General features: G+C 51.2%; 12 protein-coding genes across 12 annotated transcripts; 5 read left to right on the forward strand and 7 right to left on the reverse strand.

Annotated features, from left to right (window-relative positions):
* Window positions 1–167: 167 nt before the first annotated feature.
* Window positions 168–1,020, forward strand: CC77DRAFT_1059244 (hypothetical protein; the record flags this gene model as incomplete). The annotated part of the gene is made up of 3 exons (XM_018528213.1): window positions 168–194; window positions 245–836; window positions 887–1,020. 3 exons carry the CDS (start codon window positions 168–170, stop codon window positions 1,018–1,020), a joined length of 753 nt encoding a protein of 250 aa, XP_018387753.1.
* Window positions 1,021–1,366: 346 nt separating this feature from the next.
* CC77DRAFT_1018370 (WD40 repeat-like protein) lies at window positions 1,367–3,046 on the reverse strand. The gene has a single exon (XM_018524606.1). The coding sequence runs from the start codon at window positions 2,559–2,561 to the stop codon at window positions 1,557–1,559; it is 1,005 nt and encodes a 334-aa protein (XP_018387754.1). The 5' UTR covers window positions 2,562–3,046; the 3' UTR covers window positions 1,367–1,556.
* CC77DRAFT_726098 (hypothetical protein) lies at window positions 2,812–3,945 on the forward strand. The gene is made up of 2 exons (XM_018532925.1): window positions 2,812–3,305; window positions 3,356–3,945. The coding sequence occupies exons 1-2, from the start codon at window positions 3,061–3,063 to the stop codon at window positions 3,873–3,875; spliced, it is 765 nt and encodes a 254-aa protein (XP_018387755.1). The 5' UTR covers window positions 2,812–3,060; the 3' UTR covers window positions 3,876–3,945.
* A 124-nt stretch (window positions 3,946–4,069) lies between these two features.
* CC77DRAFT_1059247 (hypothetical protein) lies at window positions 4,070–4,393 on the reverse strand (the record flags this gene model as incomplete). Its single annotated transcript, XM_018528214.1, has 1 exon — window positions 4,070–4,393. The coding sequence occupies one exon, from the start codon at window positions 4,391–4,393 to the stop codon at window positions 4,070–4,072; it is 324 nt and encodes a 107-aa protein (XP_018387756.1).
* Window positions 4,394–5,176: 783 nt separating this feature from the next.
* On the reverse strand, window positions 5,177–6,568 carry CC77DRAFT_1006898 (hypothetical protein; the record flags this gene model as incomplete). Its single annotated transcript, XM_018523448.1, has 1 exon — window positions 5,177–6,568. One exon carries the CDS (start codon window positions 6,566–6,568, stop codon window positions 5,177–5,179), a length of 1,392 nt encoding a protein of 463 aa, XP_018387757.1.
* An 851-nt stretch (window positions 6,569–7,419) lies between these two features.
* CC77DRAFT_1018373 (UPF0057-domain-containing protein) lies at window positions 7,420–8,503 on the forward strand. The gene is made up of 2 exons (XM_018524607.1): window positions 7,420–7,879; window positions 7,935–8,503. Exons 1-2 carry the CDS (start codon window positions 7,840–7,842, stop codon window positions 8,258–8,260), a joined length of 366 nt encoding a protein of 121 aa, XP_018387758.1. The 5' UTR covers window positions 7,420–7,839; the 3' UTR covers window positions 8,261–8,503.
* CC77DRAFT_726170 (hypothetical protein) lies at window positions 8,425–9,642 on the reverse strand. Its single transcript, XM_018532926.1, has 2 exons — window positions 9,230–9,642; window positions 8,425–9,136 (listed from the first exon to the last, which is right to left on the reverse strand). Exons 1-2 carry the CDS (start codon window positions 9,558–9,560, stop codon window positions 8,592–8,594), a joined length of 876 nt encoding a protein of 291 aa, XP_018387759.1. The 5' UTR covers window positions 9,561–9,642; the 3' UTR covers window positions 8,425–8,591.
* CC77DRAFT_726341 (hypothetical protein) lies at window positions 9,226–10,194 on the forward strand. Its single transcript, XM_018532927.1, has 2 exons — window positions 9,226–9,838; window positions 9,892–10,194. Exons 1-2 carry the CDS (start codon window positions 9,612–9,614, stop codon window positions 10,121–10,123), a joined length of 459 nt encoding a protein of 152 aa, XP_018387760.1. The 5' UTR covers window positions 9,226–9,611; the 3' UTR covers window positions 10,124–10,194.
* Window positions 10,195–10,265: 71 nt separating this feature from the next.
* CC77DRAFT_1059251 (NmrA-domain-containing protein) lies at window positions 10,266–11,462 on the reverse strand (the record flags this gene model as incomplete). Its single annotated transcript, XM_018528215.1, has 2 exons — window positions 10,266–10,635; window positions 10,834–11,462. The coding sequence occupies 2 exons, from the start codon at window positions 11,460–11,462 to the stop codon at window positions 10,266–10,268; spliced, it is 999 nt and encodes a 332-aa protein (XP_018387761.1).
* Window positions 11,463–13,180: 1,718 nt separating this feature from the next.
* On the reverse strand, window positions 13,181–15,414 carry CC77DRAFT_725857 (asparaginase-domain-containing protein). Its single transcript, XM_018532924.1, has 2 exons — window positions 14,988–15,414; window positions 13,181–14,934 (listed from the first exon to the last, which is right to left on the reverse strand). The coding sequence occupies exons 1-2, from the start codon at window positions 15,046–15,048 to the stop codon at window positions 13,349–13,351; spliced, it is 1,647 nt and encodes a 548-aa protein (XP_018387762.1). The 5' UTR covers window positions 15,049–15,414; the 3' UTR covers window positions 13,181–13,348.
* Window positions 15,415–15,781: 367 nt separating this feature from the next.
* On the reverse strand, window positions 15,782–17,070 carry CC77DRAFT_1029474 (hypothetical protein; the record flags this gene model as incomplete). Its single annotated transcript, XM_018526517.1, has 3 exons — window positions 15,782–16,299; window positions 16,364–16,870; window positions 16,935–17,070. The coding sequence occupies 3 exons, from the start codon at window positions 17,068–17,070 to the stop codon at window positions 15,782–15,784; spliced, it is 1,161 nt and encodes a 386-aa protein (XP_018387763.1).
* Window positions 17,071–17,655: 585 nt separating this feature from the next.
* Window positions 17,656–18,881, forward strand: CC77DRAFT_931281 (hypothetical protein; the record flags this gene model as incomplete). Its single annotated transcript, XM_018534205.1, has 3 exons — window positions 17,656–17,746; window positions 17,896–18,657; window positions 18,709–18,881. 3 exons carry the CDS (start codon window positions 17,656–17,658, stop codon window positions 18,879–18,881), a joined length of 1,026 nt encoding a protein of 341 aa, XP_018387764.1.
* Window positions 18,882–19,397: the final 516 nt, after the last annotated feature.

Raw genomic sequence — 19,397 nt, forward strand, 5'->3', positions numbered from 1 at the left:
CTTGCAAGCAGTAGATCGCAGAGCCGCATGGCGAAGAGAAGGATAAAGGCGTGTCAAAGTGAGGAGACCACAGCGGGTTGGAGTAGAGCAGACGCATCCGAAACAAAGCCAAACACACCACACCGTTCATATAGGGTACACTGCACGGAGACGCACGAAGACGCACGATGGCGGGCAATTCTCCCAACTCAGTGGTAAGTTGCATTGGCTCAAACACGTGACGTTTGCTAAACCATCTTTCCAGCCACCATTCATCTTTCAGGTTGACGAGATCTTCGAGAATCTGGGGGATGCTCCTGACCAGCTGGATCGTCATGGCATATGGCAACCTACTACAGCCCCTAATGCGAGTCATGACTATACTCCCGGGGTGGGTGCCTCGGGCAAGACCTGGCTCTGCGATGGCTTGCAGATACGCGAAGTCATGTTCCCAACGACTGCCCAATGGTACAAGACGTACTCGGTTTATTACGCATCTGGAGCCGGATTTTGGGTCCTGAAAGGAGATGCACGCAATCCACCAGGTGACGATGTTTTCCACAAATTGCAGTTCAACTATTACCAGCACCCTCCCGAATCGTCTTATCTGACTTCTTCCGGTCAATACAACATGCTCCGTGTGCAACCCCAGGATCCATGGGCGAATCTGCTCCTGCCTGACATATACCACACTAGTGCTGCTCCCTCAAGCCCACAGTACGGTGGACTTGTAGGCGAGTTACCAATTTTTCTAGCTCTGATGGCCTTTACGACCTCTCGAGAATACCTCCCCTCTGTTCTGCCCCATCTGTTCACTAGAGGGAACTGGGTACCCTCGCACACCTGGCAGTTCAAGAGTATGTCACCTGACTTTTGAACACACGCATTCTCATACTGACTATTACAGGAACTGAAAAGCGTGGTGTAGTCGTCAAAGTGTACAACTGTCCAGCAGGTTCTTATCCGCAGAGACCCACAGGCTCCACGTTCACTGATTTATACAACTATGAGATCGGTCAAACTGTCAAGTACTTCCACTGAAGACTATGCTGGTATCTCGGATGGGGACGACGTCGTCTGTGCTAGGACCGGTGACTGCACTTCGTCTTGTCGGTTCTACAGCATTACCGGTAACCGATTCAACTCTCACTTGCAACGCCTCGCTCCGATGGTTCAGACATACGTCACACCAATTGTAGAGATCATACTTTGGTAAACTATCCTGGCCTGTCGGTTTCACGCGATTCTTGATTAGTCGGATTCTTCCTTTCCTTTCCGCGTCTTTTGTACTTGGTCTCTCCTGGTAGGTACCTCAATTATTTTGGCTCTGCCATCTGTTATTTTCTTTCACAAACTGCAAACTACCATTACGTCAGTTATGAACCAAGCTAGCTATCAAACGTTTTCTGAATACAACATCATTAGTCCGATTCTAAGCACACATTTCTGATGAGCACAGTGAATGCCCCAGCTGTTATCGACTTGACCGTATTCTGATACATTCATAAGCCGACGCATGATTTGAAAAATCAATCTTTATGGGTATCACAAACGGCCGAACACCTTATTTCTGCTCTTCAGCTTCCCATGCCCCAAACAATGACATTGCCATCGCCACCACCACTACACCACTCCCTCCTTGTTTTACAGAAGGCCACAGCAGACACGACGTCCTTGTTTGCTTTTGTTGGTATGACAGGCGCTGCACCTCTTACTTCCCTCATCTCGGAATGCTTAAACTTATACAAACACGTTCCCTCCAACATATCCCACGCAAACACCATGCCGTCGTCACTTCCACTAAGTACTACGCTATCATTCAGGCCTAGCGTGCTCCTGACTCTCAAATGCTTGTTCACGAAGGCGTCGTCCTTGTAGGTTTTGAGTACTTCCCCATTCGTCCGGTCCATGAGCCTCACAGTAGAATCCAGGGATCCGACCAGAACCTCAGTACCCTTTTTACTGACAGCCAAACTCGTGCAACTCGGTCCTATAACATCAACCTGACACATGCCCATTCTGAGATCATAATTCCTGACGCGACCGTCGACGCTCGCAGCCAGAATATCCGCGTCGTGTATCGTAACATCAGAAATACTGTCTTTGGCGTCTGAAAGTGTCATGATGGGCTTGTACGCGTTGGACTTGGTATCCCAGATTCTGACCGTCCCATCGTATGACCCGGTCGCTATGATGCTGTCGCCCTCGCCTCCGAAAACGCCGCGGTTCACACGCCCAGCATGGCCAGTCCAACGGCGCACCGTCTGCGCCGTCTGCACGTCCCAGAGGAAAACTGTTTTGTCGCCGCCTGTGCTCACAAACTTGTCGTTGGCCGAGTTGACGTCAATGCTGAGGACTTCATAGCCGTGCGCGGTATATTTGTTCACGAGACCCGGGGGCGATTGTGAGGACGTGGTAGGAGCGGTTGAGGTAGGCGGCGCTTTCGATGGGTTGTAAAGACGGATGGTACGGTCGGAGGCGCCGGTGAGAATGTAGGTTTGAGAGCCGGAAGAGTAGGCGACGGCATGGACAATGCCGGCGTGGCCAGTCAATCGTGCGATAGGTTTTGTCGGGAAAGACATGTCGATGTGGTCGACACCAGCACACTGGTTACAGTAAGATTAGGGTATCCACGGGCGTCTGCGAATGCGTCTGCGTCGTTGGAGGATAGTCGGTGTATGTGTTAGATGCCGCAGCTATAGAGGACAGGCGCTCAAGGCATGGTGAGGTGAAGCAGATTGGAACAAGGTAAGGAGAGAAGCTGTTGCGCTCTTGCTGGCCGTATCTCTAGCGAGACTCTATGGCGAGACAAAGACGCGCATCGCTATTGCGCAAAAAACCTGCAAACATGTGAAGACGCTGGGAATGGAGACATGCGCAATGCATCCGGTACCTGCCCAGGCCGAGGTGGGGCGATGACGCTCGATTAGCTCCCGCGACTTTTTGGGGCCTTGGTTGATCGCTGCCTATGCACATCTTGTCAACAATCCCCAAGGCTACGCAGTCTATACGTACATCAGTCACTCCTCTCTCTTCCAGGACTTCACACAAGCCATAGCAACGACCTGGAGATAACCGACCATGTCCTTCCAGCAACTCGACAACGCCCCCAAGGCCGACGACTTCACCCCACTATCAGAACACCAATCGCAGACCCCGACGTCCTTTTTCAGCGCAAAGCCCGTTCTCCATGCTCACTATGAGGGCATGACTCTGGTGGCCGCTGCTGACCAGCTAAAGCAAGACGCGGCGTTTAGCAAGTTCAGCTCAAGACGCGAGGGTGAAGAAGACTTTGTAGATGGCATTGACGTCTGGGTGTCCTCTGAGTAGGTATTCCATTTGGCTACCCACAGAAGATGCTAACTCAGAGCTCTAGAAATGTGGTTTTGTTTCAGAGCACGCCCTCTCCTGTCGGCGTTTCGATCCCATATCCTTCTCTCGCCCTCCATGCGACCATGAAGTACAAGACTACGATTGAGGCGCTATACGTGAACATATCACTCAACGACGCCGACACCGTAAATGAGGACGACGATATTCACATGCTCGAGGTCACCCTACTGCCCCCGTCGTACACCTCGAAACCCACCGAGACATGCATTACAGACCTATTCACCGCGCTGAACACCTGCGCAGACCTGCATCCCGACCCAGATGCCAGTGATGACGATGGCGAAGACATACTGGACGACACAGCACCCGGTGCGTCGGGTTGGATAACGGCTGAGAACATGGACGAGTATATGGATGAGAATGGTAACTTCAGTGGCATGGTGATTGGAGAAGAGCTGGGACCTGGTGCCGGAACAGTGAGAGCAAGGGAAGACACCGAGGAAGGCGCCAATGGTTTGAATGGTACAGACGGGCACGAAGGGAAGTACTATCGCACCGGCTGAAGCTGTTTACATGGAGAGAGTGAAGAGACATCACAACGTCAACAATGAACGACAGAATGATACCCCGGGCAAAACTTTCATGTGGCTTTAGTAGCATTGGCTGTGAGTGACCACTTGTCCTACCACCCTTAACACAACCATTCTCACATGAGTTCAGAACAACATCGCCGCAAATACAAGAAATTACGAGTTTTTTACCTCACCATACCCATCTCTAATCGCTTCTCACCCCTCACAGCTTCTTTCGCGTAAACTGGCAAAGGCTCTTGAATTATACCGACTTCTAAGCCCTTCTCTACATCTGCCTTCCATGTTGTCTTACCCCCTCTTTCTTGTCTTTCGACTCCCCACTTTCCAATGATAGTACCAGCTTTTATGTTTCGCCGTAGGCGGCGCTGGTAGAGGAGAGAACTCAACACGATGAGACCGAGAAGACCGATGACGAGCCCGACAATAACGGCGGTGCGAATTGACTCTTTGGTAGGCTCCCGAGAAGGTCGAGGGCGTGTGGACGGCATAGCTATAACAATGCGAGACACGCGCTTCGAGCAGTGGTGGACCGATTACTGCTTGCTCTTGTGTAAGGACGAGACTTCTAAGTACATGCAGACTGCTTTGAAAGATGTACCCCCAGTAAGACGAAACAGAATCTTGCTACACCCAATCAGGAGATATGGTGGACGTGAAGACGCAATCCGAATTCTTATATCTTCTGACTGACCATTTGTCAGTACTCGACCTGTCACTAAACACTACAGATGGAACAAGAACAATAGCTTACAACAACGGTAATTCAACAGATGTGTAGACCATCCATTAGAAGAAACATAAAACGGGTATTGCTAGTAGAATATATAGGAGGCACAAGCTCTGCTCGTCCCATGAATTAGTATACATCTACACCACGCTGATCTCACAACGTAAGGCTGATGCTTGATGTTACACAGCATCCACACCGATCTATGCCCAATCATCTTCTCAGCCAGACCGGTTGGTCTCTTGTCCCACCAATTGCGACAAAACATATGCCAAAACGGCCCCCAAAGGCGCGTTGGCCCAGATGAAGGCTTGACGCAGAAGCTGCATGCGTCGAGTTTCCCCTCTTTTTTGGGTCTGCAGACTGGCCGCTCATCGCCGTTGTTGGTTGGACTCGAGCCTCATCTCTTGGCTCGGATACCGAGATCGGTGAGCGATTGTATCAACAAAGGGACTTGGCATGCTTACTATTGCACACATGGCGAAGGGTGAGGTGTTTACGGCGGTCGAATGGGCATCAACACCGCATGCAGTTGGCTTCTTTTTTATCTTCTTGGCGGGGACGCGGGAAGGCTCGGATAGGGAACTCGCAGTGGAGTGTTTGCAACAGGTGCAGGTTGTTGTACAGCGTCTGCGTAAACTGGTGGCCATCCTGTGGATGTATGTTCGTTCATTCGCGGACGACCTACACCTGACGTACGCCTACGATCCTTCATCGCTTCTTTGTATGTTGGGGGCACATCTTCTACGGGTGATTCTACTGCGTCTCCGCTGCCTCTCGAAGTACTTGCGTGTTCCCCACGTGTCCTTTCAACATAACGTCGCTCAGCTGCAGCTCCCTCTTCTATAGCCTGTTGGCTACGCAACTCGCTCAAGAGTAGCGGTCTTGCCTTTTCACGCTTATGAGACCACGCGGACGGGGGGACACGGCGCAATAGTAGTATGACAACGATGACACCGACTACCACGCCAATGATAACTCCAACACGCTGGCCAATCGGCCATCCATACCATCCGTCTTTCCGACAGTTGTTGAACCTCGATGGGACACAGACATCGATGGAGTTTCGAGCTGGAGCTGGATAAATAGAAGTGGGGAACAACGTATCCCACGTGTCCTGGGTTGATGTAGGTGCAGAATCATAAGTGCTTGTCGAGTAAGGAGGCTCTGCTTCATTGCAGGCAGTCCCGTTTTGTGTGCCATGGGTACAGTACGCGCTGTATCGGTATGGCATCAGCACACCAAAGTCCGATGCGCCGTCTCGTGGTGTGCTAGACACAACGAACAATTGACTCCTAACACTTGGTCGATTCATGTAGAGCGGGACTGTCGCATCTATTACGTCGAAAGTCGTGTACATAGCAAGTGTACATGCCAAACTTGTGTTCTCCCATCCGTCACTTGGTTTTGGCACTACAAGTCCTTGATCAACTTCACCTTGTGAAGTCCAGCCAGCTATCTCATCGGATGCCGGAGACGTCGATTGGATGGCTTGGATGTCGCCGCCGCAGAAGGGCCAGCCTAAATCGTCTGTTTCTCCTCTTTTGCCGCCGCTCTCCAAAGGAGGACACACCAAACAATATATCTGTACGGAATGGATATAACCTGTCCATGTAGTATCGGACTCCGGATTCGATCCGATGAAAAGCGGATCTATGATGTCGTGTATCTGAACGGGAGCGGTCCCTGGTCCAAAGCCATCGACAGGGTAATTGTCTCTGTCGTCAAGCAGATATTGCAGGTATATCCTCATGTAATCAGACGGGTTGTTGCCGGGTTTGAATGGTTCATTGGTGAATGCTGGCCAAGACGGTGGATCTGGTCCTGGAGCAGGAAATTGGAGTTTAGGAATATTCGCGATCATGACTGTTACTATGGTGGCTGGTGAATCAAAATGCGCGCCATTATCTCGAAGTCTTGACAGGACGAAAGCCATACTATATATGCCTCCAGGCACCGAGTTGTGAAGTTGTAACTTTTACCTTTTAGGAATACCAAGAACCGTATCGTTATCGTATGGAACGCCACAGCGTACACAAAACTTGGTGTTCCGGCCTCGAGTTCCATAACCGAGAGGGTGCATTTGCAGGATTGGTGGGAACGCCATTGGCGTTACCGTGCAAGCCCTTTTTCATGAAGCGCGTGACATATGGGCTGGGATCCTGTTGCGCAATGGCTTGGTACATTCAGCCTCGTAGGGCTGTCTCCATGCCGCATACCCGCATGATAAATTGGTCGGGCATATGACGCTACGCGCTTCAATCGACTATCATGCCAAGTTCAGAGGCAATCCGACGAAGAGTCCCTTCGCAAGCCTACTGTGAGGATAATCCGTTCCGAGACTGGTGCCGAGTAATTGTATCCTGATCAGTCGGAAGACTTGGGTTGGCGCAATCACGCGAATGAGAGCGTGCAAGTACAACAGCAGTCTGCATGCTCGGTCGAGGCATACCCTGGGGCTTCGGCGTATGTTGGGGTAAGCTAGGCGTCCCAAAGACTGATTATCTTTGTAGTCTCAATTGTGGAGGAGATCACCTTCAGCTATGAACATGTGCTGGAAGAGAGAAGTAAGGGCAGTGCAGAAGACGTGTCTAGGTCATCCTGACTGCGGCAAGAAAGGTATGGCCGCCATGAGAGGATGATAAGCTACACACGTGAGATAGAATTCCTCTTCTTAGACAAAAATAAGGATTCGAAGCTGAGGGGCGAGTGGATGTGAAAGAGGTGCAAGCTTCTTAACCCACCCAGTCGCCAGTCGTATCTTGACCCAAAGCACCAACCAATGACCGTTGCCATACACATCGGGCCCCGTCAAGCCCCCTCAAGAAGACCTCAAGGCAATTCTAAACACCCGTGGGGCCAGTCGTATCCTGGCGTTTTCGTATGAAACACCGTCAAACTTACGTGGCCTCCACCGCCACGTCTGTGCGCCACACTGTGGCTGGCCAATCAGCCACATTACGACTAGGATCATGACGTTTGAGCATGCGCTCAGTAAGGTTTACGCATGGGCGTGGTTGCCATACGATTGTTTATAAGCGCGTGAGTGCCCCAGGGAACGATAGTCATTCAAAGGATACGGTTGCTTTTATTCTTTCACACACACACTCCGTTGTACGACTCAAAGCGCAAACAGCCGTCAACTTTGGAATATCGCGAACACATCACCGAGTACATCAAGGCGCGAGAAAGAAAGAAATTACGAAGATGATTAAAACACTCCTCTTGATCCTGATCACTATCTTCAGTAAGCCCTTCCCCTGTCCATTTCATGCGCGAAACCTTTGTTAACGAATCTACAGTTCCACCTGTCGGAGTCTTCCTCGTAGCGGGATGCGGCGCCGACTTCTTCATCAACCTGCTCCTCACAATTCTCGGCTACTTTCCCGGCCACATCCACGCCTTCTACGTCGAATACGTATACATTAAGCGACGCGACGAGATACGCGCCAGCATCTACGAAGCGCGTCCTGCGCCGGGTATCTACAGCCAAAAAGTGCAAAATGGTGGTCATAAGACGGTGCCTGTTGCGCCCGCACCTGCCGGAGTCGAGGCAGGATATGGGGGTGTACCGGCACAACAAGGCTATGTTCAGGAGCAGCAGCAGGGATACGGAACGGTGCATTAGGCTATGAACAGAAGAGTTGAGGGTTGAAGTGAAGGTTGGAACATGAGGTAATGGGGCCTGGGGTCAGGGTTGTCGGTAGAATGTGTTGGGCATGCGCATGCATGTAGACAGGATAATAGGCGTTGAGCTTGAGCTTAGCTTTGATTCTTGCGATACCACTCGTTTTGAGATATCCGAGTTCTTCATAATGTAACTCACTTGTTTCTCCGCACATCATACACCAAGCAACGGGTCGTCAGTTATTGCTCGTGGTATTGTACATATATGTACAGTATGCTCGCCATGGTACCCTGGTACCCGAGCTGCTTTGTTGTGATACACGCTCGTGACTCTACCTCTTCTTGCCTCTGCCCTTCTTCTTGCCACCCATCATGGCGGCTGCAGCGCCAGCACCCTTCTTTTTCTGTCCTTCTGCCGTACCCAGCGCAGCCTTCTGCCTGAGATACATCCTGACGACATTCTCCACACTCCCCCTGTCGTGCTTGACAGTCCTCATGTACGTCAACCTGGCGCGTCTCGCCCTCTTAGCAGCACGCTGCACAACCTCGATACCCTCTACCAATGGGCTATAGACCTTGTACCACATCTCTACACCCACGCGAGTGAGTTGGCCACGTAGGAGGATAGCGGTGTCGGTACCACGGCGTCGGATGTTGATGCATACACCAGCAAAGGGATCGCCGGTGCGTTGGCGTACAAGTAGAATGTCGCCGACTCGCGCGCATTCTGGGTTGTCCTTTGCGAAGAGGCGGGTTCGTGCGCCTGTGGGATCGAGCAAGCTTATTTGCGAGGCGTTTACCGCGGAGATGGGATCTGGACAAGTCTTTTTGATGTTGGAGGCTGTCGGTCTGAGGACGGGGACGCCGAATTGATGGCCTATAGGGTGGAATTAGCACTTTTGTTGATATATACAATCCAATCTTGTAATGCATGCATTGACGTGACTGGCGACGAAAAGGGCGGTCGTACTCAATCTCCGGTCCACGCTCTTCTCCTTCATTACCGGCTGCCACTTGGAATCGATAGGCTTTTTCTGTTTCCGACGCTTGATGGTCACCAACTCTCCATCCTTGAATTGGCCATCTTCTCCATATAACGTTGGGTACAAGGCCCTGTGCAACTGTTGACTCAGGTCTGGCTTCCGTGTTGATAATCGCTGTTCACGCTTGGCGGGCAATATGGGTGTCGTGGGCGTTGCATCGACAGCAACTGCATCAGTACTCGCGAATCGTTTACATCGTATGGCTCTGAAGGCGACACGCTGGGCTGCAGCCCGCGTGCAGGGTATGGCGGCTGACATTGGCGGGCGGAGGTGGAGTAGTCGACATGAAGTTCAGCTTCAGGAAATTCGATGTCGCTTATGTCAGCATTCATCCATTCCGCACAGCTTGCATTGATTCGCTTTCCCATCACAACCACATGTTTCACTGATATCTTGCATTTTTATCTCGTCATCGTATGTGTCCATGTATCTTTTCAAACTAAAATGTATGCCAGACCACCGTTGTGCAGTGCACTGACCACAACCGGTGTGAACGTCGCTTGCACTTCCGTATCGCTTCTATCAAACAGTCATGTGCACGTCTCCCTAGTGGAGTGGATTAAAAAGAAAATAACTTTTGGAAATGCAGATCACCGCCAGTCCTGGTATACTGCAGCGCATCCGCCCATGCTAAACAAAAAAAGGCAGCCCAAACACCATGCTTGCGCGAGGTTAGGCAACAAAACCACGAGTGGACAAAGATAACCAGACAGGCCCGCGGAGAGAACCCGGGACTTCCGTCTCAGGCACCCCATAGCCATGCAATTCACCGCTTTTCTACCCCGATACTCCAAAGGAAAGGTAAGGCCAGACGCCGTTGAGATGCTACCGTCCGACGCCGATGGAACTAAGGTGACATGTCGAACCGAAGGAATTAAAGTCGCGCCTGGTTGAGTTGCTCGCTTAAACCTAGGACAACGTTGGAATGCTGAAAGATCTCGCCCTGGAAGATGAAGCCAGCCGTCAGCAATTGATCTGTTCAAAGTCGATCTCGATCTCTCTCCTAGGCGTCTCTACCTCTTCCATCCATGTAAGACCGTTGGCAGCCTCTTCCACCGGGAACACCTCCTGGGCGTACTCCTCCATGGAGCGGTTTCCTTCCCACAGCTCAAGAGAGACCTTGGGAACGTCTGGCTCAAGATCAGGTCCAAAGTATGGCGCGCCCTTCTCTCCCAGCGTGTATTCCAGCGCGGAAAGGTGCTCCCGATAACCTGTGGGTGTGGGCACGTTGATCATTATGGGGCCCCGCTTGTAGCGGACTGGTCTCCGGAGACCAGTGCTAAAAGCTTTGCAGACTTCTCTCGGGGTCATGGATGCAAACGCAAGGGGGATCCTAAACTAGTCAGTACATGATCAAAAATTACTCGTGCACTTCAGCTTCTCTACAACGCAGCCACGTCATAGCAGCAAATGAGAAAATGACAGAAAATTTGACGGTTGACGACCGGTGATGCGACGCCACCAGATCGAACCACTGTGGAGACTGTCCGCATGATGTGGACCAGGACATGCAGACGCAGAGTACGCTTACCGCTTGCCATTCCACTTTCGTGGACCTTCCTTAAATAGTTGGTATACGGCTGGCCCTATATCGTGTTCCGAGTCGAGCCAGGGTAATGGCTGATCAGGGTGAAAAGGAGCTTGCCAAACGAAACTTCCATCGTACTGATGCTCCATGCGGAAGAGCGGGAAATCGAGGCCGGTAAAATTATTGTGGTAAATACCGCAGTAAACGAAAGTCGCAGGCAGACCAATTTGGCGGATGTATTGTTCGACTGTGAATTTGGGTGCCCATAGCGGAAGCGCTCTCCAGTTGTTGCCGAACACAGAGTGGTCTGGCATGCTCGAATAGATGTAGTGTTGAATTCCGGCTTTCTTTGCGGCATCGGCAAGCGATCGACCAATAGCAACCTCGTCTCCCCAGTGTGTGGTATTTATGAACGCACATTGCGCGCTCTTGAATAGATCGTCGAGAAATTTCTTGTCCTCCAGCGCGCCAATGTATACAGTGACATTTTCCAATTCAGACAGCTCCCGTGCAACTATTCCGTTCAGGTCTCGCATTTGCGCTCGAACTTGCCATCCTAGTGCGGCGGCCACGCGAATGAAGCTCGCCGATTGGCGGCCATTGCTGTTAATGGTAACAACGGTCCTTTGCATTCGTGTGTCGTTGAATTTGAATGTTGGGCAAGACAAAAAGAGTAGTCTAGAGAATTTTCTCGGGGTCCTGTAGTGGTTGCGACTTTCGGAAGGATAGTCGTGGGTATATAAAACGCAAACAGAGCCAAGGCGCGAGGATACCGGGGAGTTGTCACCTGGGGCTCCGGGAAGTAGGCGGCAGCTCAATGGCGGACGAGGGCGAGATAAGGATTTGGTGTAAGGGTAGTCGTAACCTTGGGTTGGTTTCGGTTCGGCGGCGTCAGCGATGCCGGTTCGGCGGGCAGACGATAACGTGCTTGCAACACACAAAGGTGGTCAAGCCTTTGGTAGTGCGATCGATGGGAGGCACGTGAGGCGACTTAGACAGGGTTGCGCGCGAAGCTAGTTGTCGTGTTCTGAGGTTGAGGTTGCGGTCCGATTCATTTACCTTTGACGTAGACACACGCAATGCTTAAAGAGCAGAGCTACGGTCGAGGACGCCGGCCGGAGAAACAGGAGAAGCCCAAAACCGAGCCGTTTTTTGTATGACATTACAGCCAAGTTTGGGCTCGTCATTTGCGTTGCTGGGAAAAGCCTTACCTAATAGTCCACCCACAAGGGCGAATAGGCTCCGCTTGACATCGCGAACACCTGACCACGCCTAGTACTTACCACAGTCGGTCAGCGCAATATGCCCGTAATGGTCCACTTCATCACTCGAGGCTCCTAGAGTTGCCATACTGGGCAATTGTGGAGCTATCGTTCAAAGTCGCGTTTCGTTTTTTCGACACGCAGTACTATGCATACACAAGCGAGCAACGTGCACTATCTTCAGACTGCAACGAGCTTGGTAGGCTAACTCATAGACGAGGTCTCCACAGTAGAATCTGCTCGTAACGCAAAGAAATCGAAGAGGGGCAGTGTCTGCGAGTCAATGCGGGGGATACACTAAGCTCAGGAACCGCGAGTAACGGGTGTATGGAGCCGCCAGAAACAGTTGTCCTATCCACGATGCTCTGCTCGGAGCCACCCACCGTCACCTGTAGAGAACGTGCTATCATCGAGTTACTCCGAATGTAAGGGCCATCACGGTGTCAGTTCTTGGCACAGAGATTTCTTTTACTAACTGAAACAAGCTCCCGAGGTCTCCATCCCCCTAGCGGGAGGCCCTGGTCTATGTACATCCTCAATCTATATGGGGACACGCACTTGGACAACTTCCCCACACCAATAGTTGGCCTCTCCAGCAGCATCATTTGTGTATATCTTCATGTCCACGTCGACCCTGGCCAGACCGGCGTTACAGTATAACAGGTGTCAAACATCATCTGCTCATGTTGGCGGCAACGTTCCGAGTGGGTTGTGCTCATTGATAGCAGCCGGGATATTGTCGCGTAACTCCAATGATTCACGCCTCTCAACGCCGCAGCAAGCAGCGTACGTCGGGCTGATCCCGGTGCGTCACCAGACTCTGGGGACTGACGTGCCATATATGGCGACATTTCGAGGCGCCACGCACCCATCTGATAGACACTCCGGTCGCTAGGCTGCAGCCAACGAGCAGCCACCATTACCCGTGCTCCCAGCAGTACTCAACGTGCTGCGCGCTTATCCAATCACACGTGCCCAAACTTCAGCGTTGCCGTCGCCCTCTGATGCATGCAGCTTTGCGGCACTGACTTCATCGCTGTGAAGATGGGCTCCTGCGTCGATTAATGTCTGTACGTGATCTGGTAAGCCAGCGGCTGCGGCCAAGAAGAGCGGGGTATTTCCTGATCGGTTTCGAAGATGCACGGAGGCGCCTTGAGCTAGAAAGTCTCGCAGAATCTCAACATTCGGGCTTGTTGCCGCAAGATGCTACATGGGCACGTCAGCAAGGAACGCAATCTCGCGCGGACGGAATAAAGTCACTCCAGAACCGGATGCAGTGCAGTGATGGGCTGAAAGATAAGCGACTGCGTCTTGCCGCACCACTGGTACACGGCTGAGAGCTGTTTGGCTCTGTTCCTCTGATGCCGACGGCCTCTCGCATCTTTATCTTGATAATGATGTATGCGTTGCCTGTCTCGGAATGCTGCTAGCCATGCTCTAGATATTGTGCGCCCGATTCCGATACCGGCTCTTACATGATACAGGAACAACGGAGGCATCGCAACATGTGCGGTTCCTGGAAAGTAGAAAGAAGAACAAAGATAGGTATATGAGTGCTGACTGGACGGAGAGGCACTTACTACAGGACTGTTCATCTGATAATCGGCATCGTTGAGTAGCCATCGAGGCTCTCCTCGAATAATGTCTTTCGTCGCTTGCAGATCGCCTTTTTGAACAGCATAGCCGAGCGCTGTAAGACTTGAGAGCTCAGGGGTAAGAACACCGCTCCTTGATGGGTGCTCAAAATGGGTTCGTGTCGTCTCAGTAAGCTCGCCACGTAGCGAAACAGACATGCGCTTCGCAACTTCCTCGGGTGTAGCATCCGGTAGTGCAAGAAGGTAGGCTAATTTGGTGAGCGCTGCTTCTGAGGTTAGATCTTGGCCAAAGACGACTCCAGCACGACCAAGGAATGCCCCTGGTGCGTATAGGGCGCTGACACTGCCACTTAAACACTGTGTGACATTTACAATCACAATCCCCCTTTTCACTGCGTCTGCTAAGCATCTAGTCATTGCGCTATCTGGTCCGCCTGGGGTATTTCCGGCTCCAAAGGTCTCGAGCACTAGCCCTTTAAGGCCTTCCAAACGCAGGACTGCATCCACCATCGCTGGTGTAATGCCTGGGAACACGCGTAGACAGGCTACATGTGCTGTATCCAGACTCGTCTGGATGGTAAAGGGTCTGAGATCGACGGATCTATGAACGCGATGCCACAGGACATTGGTCTTTGTAGAGGATACAGTTGCCAGTGGTGGTAAGTTTGGGCTACCAAACGCATCAAAATCTTCTGCGGATACTTTGGTGGCGCGATTTCCTCGGAATAGTTTGAAGTTGAAGAAAAGACATACTTCAGGTATCATAAAGTGCCCGGCGATGATCAGAGAATTCAAGAGGTTATCTTGCGCATCGGTTTGCAAGTTCATCATTGGCGCTTGTGATCCTGTCAAAATGACAGGCTTCCCCAGGTTATGGAACATGAAACTCAAAGCCGATGATGTATAGGCTAGCGAGTCTGTGCCATGCAATATAACAAAGCCATCGAAGAGTTGGTAGTTCCGTTGGACCGTTCGCGCGATCTGATCCCAGCCATTGGAGTCGATGGAGCTACTATCGAGCAACTTTTCAAACTCAAGTACGCAGTATCGCACGCGGCGTTCATATGTGCTAACCGGAGTCCTGAGACTTTGCACGGCTTTGCGTGTGCCTTTGTCGTCTGTAACAATCTCCAGAGGTTCCGGGTAAGATCCATCATTGAAAACCGGCCTCGGTGCAAGTCCAGCTTTGAGGAAGCCCCGTGCAGGTACCAGTCCGTCTGGAGATTTTCGCATGCATATTGTGCCGCCTACTGAGGTCAGCACTTGATGATTACACGAGGTTTTCTCCATAGATGTGTACCCGTTATAACGATCAGCACTCGTGATTCCGGCAGTTGCAGTTCTGGATATTGGTCGTCCATCTTGTTCAAACACTATGGGGCCTAGGATGTTGTAGGGCCTATCTTGATCTAGCGAGGGCCGGATACAAGGCTGTCTGTAGATGCGATACAAGCTACTCGCTGCGAAAAAGTAACGTCGTGGTAGCTGGGTTCTGTCGATCGAGATTCGCTCGACAGTACAAGTGCCTTCGAAGTTTCGTCACTATTCGGTACCACACAAAGCAAAAAAGATAAGAGCAATGTTGGAACGTAGTCTTGGCAAGATAGCGAGTGGCGTAGCGTAGCGTAGCGCAGCTCAGTGACAGCGATGGACACTGACTATCGGAGAAATCTTGACCATCGTTGTGATCCGTCTTCCCTTCCTCATCGGGCCGAACTAGCAGGCTCGACCATGACGACCCACAATTAGGCATTCTGTTACCCCTTCAAAACCGACTGTATTACCCCTTCAAAACTCGATTCTATTACCCCTACAAAACTGAAAATTTGCATCGTGAAGCAAGGTCAGATCATGCTCGCGTTGGAAAGGCCCGCACTGCATGGGAAGTGTCGGCTTAACATGCAGTTACGTCACGAAAATAGGAAATTTCGGATGCGTGCAGCGACACGTGTGAGCGCGACTGGAAATAGTACCTGCAGCCTACTATCAGAGGTTGTTCTTTTCACCTCTGCACCTAGGCCAGATCGAGGCACAATATATGCACGCCCCCAAACCTCCAAAGCCCTCCCATATCTCTACTCTCTGACTTGGTTTTCACGATGTCCTCTTGGCCGATTCCTTCGCGGCATTTGCGCGCGCCTTCTCTGCACACTTGACTTGTTCCCAATTCTGTCTCACCCACTCCAGAACAGCGTTTTTGTTGTCAGCTGTAACAAACTTTGACCAAATTAGAGGCTCATCGAGGTTGGGCTTGGGTGATATGCGCGGCTGGTCATCTTCGAATACGACCCATCGCTTCAGGCCTTTCAAAACGACAGCCAGAGAGTTGCTTTGTATGGGCACCGCCACTTTGATATCCTTCCAGAGCTCTTCTTCTGTAGTCTTGAGGTCATGCTCTAACAGCATGGCTTCGTACTCTTCCCTCTTTTCGAACAACATGAGAGCCTCTTGCAGTACTTGCTGCCTGGTCCACTCGTTCGCAGCCCCTCTATCTGAATGTAAAGGCATATAATCCTCAACGAAGCGCTGATACATGGGTCGCTTGGCTTGGCGGGCGCGGTCGTTGTGCTTCTCGATACGATCTTCGAAGACCCTATGTGAAAAGAACCTACCTGTAGTTGGATGTACGAAGTCATTAAATGTCTCACATGCAATTTGTACGCGGGAGAACCCTACCGCTGGTGGCCCAATCGAAGAGATCCTTCTCATCCGTGAAGCCGTCCCAGTATTTTGCGACATCCATGCCATAGAACTTGATCATCTTGTCTGGATCTCGTGTCAGGAACAGCAAGGCTTTCTTCTTGTTGTATGGCTCAATCTCTGCTATCCGTACGTGCAAGCCCCGATCGTTGCAGGTAAGGCCCAGCGGACGATGAGAGACACCAACAATCTGCAAGAGATCAGAGTCGCCTTTCATGAAGCGTGTCCATTCGAAGAGCTCGGCGCTTTCTGGGGTTTCATTTCCAACAGAGAGTTCGACGTCAACTTGTACATGTGCATCTGGTAACTCGGGATGTGGTACCGCGTAGGAAGACGATCCACCACGCGGAAGATGATGATCAGCTTGGAGGGTGCCCTGTATTACAGACCATATCCTGTCCTTTGTGTTCGGTGGTCGAATGCCCTCTACCAGGAAGTCAATATCCCCATGGTCTGCTTTGGCTGGGGCATCGCGTGGAACAACTGCAGAGGTGGAGACACCAAGTCAGTGTATGTACCGCGTGCATTTCGTAGAGGCATAACTTACCAACGCGTTCGAATAGCGTCTCTAGAAGGCGTTGATAATGCCCAGAGAGGGTCTGGTACAATGCTGTTGGTAGACGGGGAGTCTGAACAGGTCTTCCGGACTCAGTTGGGACGTTGGCGAATGCGAGACCTCCCATAGCTAGTAAGTACTATGGAGACCGATGGTGAACACCAGAAAGAAGCAAAAATCGTATTTCTTGTCTTGTAGCCCTAGTTACTATTATGCAAAGTAATGAAATGACGCGCTGATAACGATGCGACTGAATGTATGAGAGTAGTGGGGTGTTGCCTATCGTGGGAGTTCGAAGGTGCACAGGCAGAGCTGGAACGAAGTGAAAGTCAGTCATCACCTAGGTAGGTATGACTCCCAGAGTCAAGTCGGAAGCCTTTCGGGGCTCGATCATATACGCCTTTCTGCTACGGAGAGGATATTGTCATGGCTTTGAATTAATATCTCCCGTCTTTACCAGCATGGACTTGATGTGTTCCGGGTTTAGATCATCGACTGCCAGATACCAGATAGGTGGAGAAGATAGAAGGAACGTGCACGTGGGGCGGGACTCTTCCGCATTTTTAAGTGGGGTCAGTGACGCGCGAGCATCCCTGCAGCATTCCAGAAATTTTGAGAGAAATGCTCACAGCTGGACTCTCCTTCACTCAACACAAATCCCAGATCTGATATGTCTGATTGCTGCTCACCTGGCGGCCACTGCTCACATAACATGGACACAAAAATGACGGAAGAGATCTCTGCTCGTTTCGAGGAGCTCGCAGCTCTTGAACATGAGTTTGAGGATGTTGAGGAAGAAATCAGTAAGTCGCAGTCCCACTACTACTACAACACCAATCGCGCACGTAATTTCAATGTGACGAAGTATGCGCCCTTGCAGCGCGTTTCTGCAATGGCGTGCGCCTGCGTGGTCACTCAAGCAAGAGACAAGGCGTGGCTAACACGACTGTAGTCCGCCAAGCTGAAGCTCTCCAAAGCCCTCTTTACCAGAAGCGCGCCGAATTCATTAAGAAGATCCCGCATTTCTGGTCGCTCGTCTTCGAGCAAGCGCCTCCCGAGATTGACAACTTCATTCAACCCACCGATTCCAAGGTTTTCGCCGAGTGCCTCGAGACCTTCGAGGTGTCGCGATTCGAGCTTAACGACCCCAATGGCTCCCCACGCAGCTTCTCGTTCAAGTTCGGCTTCGCCGACAACGAATACTTCGAAGACAAAGTACTAGAGAAGAAGTTTTGGTTCAGGAAGACAAAGGACTGGCAGGGTCTTGTTTCCGAGCCTGTCAAGATCAACTGGAAGAAGGGCAAGGACCTTACCGCCGGTCTAACAGACGCAGCATACAAGCTTGGCGAGACAAGAAAGAAGATAACAACAGACACTGCCAAGGGCGCCGCTTTTGAAAAGGAGGTCCTGACCGACGAATACCAGGATCTAGCAAGGAAGATTGAAACAGCTACAGATGCCTCAGTTAGCTTCTTTGGCCTCTTCGCTTTCGTATCAGGCTACCGATGGGTGAGTGCCGAAGAGTCTGCACAAGCTGCCAAGGAGGAGAAGGAAAGATTTGAGAAGATCAGGCGCGGTGAAAAGGTCGATGACGAGGATGATGATGAGGAGGAAAATATGCGGGACTTTCAGGAGATCGAGGTCTTCCCAGGCGGTGACGAGGTTGCTACTATCATCGCCGAAGATATGTGGCAAAATGCTATCAAGTACTACAGTAGGTTGACGTGCACCCGACCGCACCTTGTATATCACTGACAAATCACAGAGGGCACCTTCGACGAGGATGAAGACGATGAAGATTTGTCGGATCTCGATGTTATGGATGCCAGTGACGATGACGAAGGCGATGACCAAGAACCAGTCGATATCCGCGCGTTGGTAGGCAAGGGTCGCAAGTCAGGTCAGGAACCGCCATCGAAGAAGCAGCGCAAGGCTTAAGCATGATTACCACGATAATACCCTCATACATTATTTCCCATCCTTCCTGTGTAAGGCGCAGATTTTATACCCAGCAAACCTTACGATATCTCGCCTGCGTATCTCTCATGTAGCTATGGTCTCAACGAGAATACTTGGTCGATACCGAATGTTGTACGCGAAGGATGCGACAGTCGCGGCGAAATACAACGAACTACAATACCAATCTTTTACATCTTCGATATCTGTGTCGCTAATAATCGACTTCACCACTCGTTAATCTGCGCTTGTTATATCCGCATCTTCCTTTGTCGTTTGCTTCACCAATGCTCTGGCCAAGCTCCGGTCAACGGTCCGCTGATGCCTTTCGCCTTCCTTGTGACCGTTCACCTTGCCGTCTAGGTACGCAGTTCCGCACAATATTTCTTGGAGACTCAGCAATCAGTTAAGGTGGTCGCTCCATTCCCCGCAATAGCTCCGCCCATGGCTTCGAGAAGCTTTGCCTCCACCAATCATCTCTCCCCATCTTCACTCTAT

The sequence above is a fragment of the Alternaria alternata genome, assembly GCF_001642055.1.
Source record: "Alternaria alternata strain SRC1lrK2f unplaced genomic scaffold CC77scaffold_6, whole genome shotgun sequence".
NCBI classification, from domain to species: domain Eukaryota; kingdom Fungi; phylum Ascomycota; class Dothideomycetes; order Pleosporales; family Pleosporaceae; genus Alternaria; species Alternaria alternata.

Excerpts from the sequence above, each read along its gene's own strand:
- CC77DRAFT_1018370 (XM_018524606.1), bottom strand. The coding sequence starts at position 2,561 with ATGTCTTTCCCGACAAAACCTATCGCACGATTGACTGGCCACGCCGGC.
- CC77DRAFT_726098 (XM_018532925.1), top strand. The coding sequence starts at position 3,061 with ATGTCCTTCCAGCAACTCGACAACGCCCCCAAGGCCGACGACTTCACC. Across the intron at positions 3,306-3,355 it reads GACGTCTGGGTGTCCTCTGA|AAATGTGGTTTTGTTTCAGA; the intron begins GTAGGTATTCCA and ends TCAGAGCTCTAG.
- CC77DRAFT_1018373 (XM_018524607.1), top strand. The coding sequence starts at position 7,840 with ATGATTAAAACACTCCTCTTGATCCTGATCACTATCTTCA. Across the intron at positions 7,880-7,934 it reads GATCCTGATCACTATCTTCA|TTCCACCTGTCGGAGTCTTC; the intron begins GTAAGCCCTTCC and ends ACGAATCTACAG.
- CC77DRAFT_726170 (XM_018532926.1), bottom strand. The coding sequence starts at position 9,560 with ATGTCAGCCGCCATACCCTGCACGCGGGCTGCAGCCCAGCGTGTCGCC. Across the intron at positions 9,137-9,229 it reads GAGCGTGGACCGGAGATTGA|GCCATCAATTCGGCGTCCCC; the intron begins GTACGACCGCCC and ends TCCACCCTATAG.
- CC77DRAFT_726341 (XM_018532927.1), top strand. The coding sequence starts at position 9,612 with ATGTCGCTTATGTCAGCATTCATCCATTCCGCACAGCTTGCATTGATT. Across the intron at positions 9,839-9,891 it reads CTTCTATCAAACAGTCATGT|ATCACCGCCAGTCCTGGTAT; the intron begins GCACGTCTCCCT and ends TTGGAAATGCAG.
- CC77DRAFT_725857 (XM_018532924.1), bottom strand. The coding sequence starts at position 15,048 with ATGGACGACCAATATCCAGAACTGCAACTGCCGGAATCACGAGTGCTG. Across the intron at positions 14,935-14,987 it reads AGTGCTGATCGTTATAACGG|GCGGCACAATATGCATGCGA; the intron begins GTACACATCTAT and ends TGACCTCAGTAG.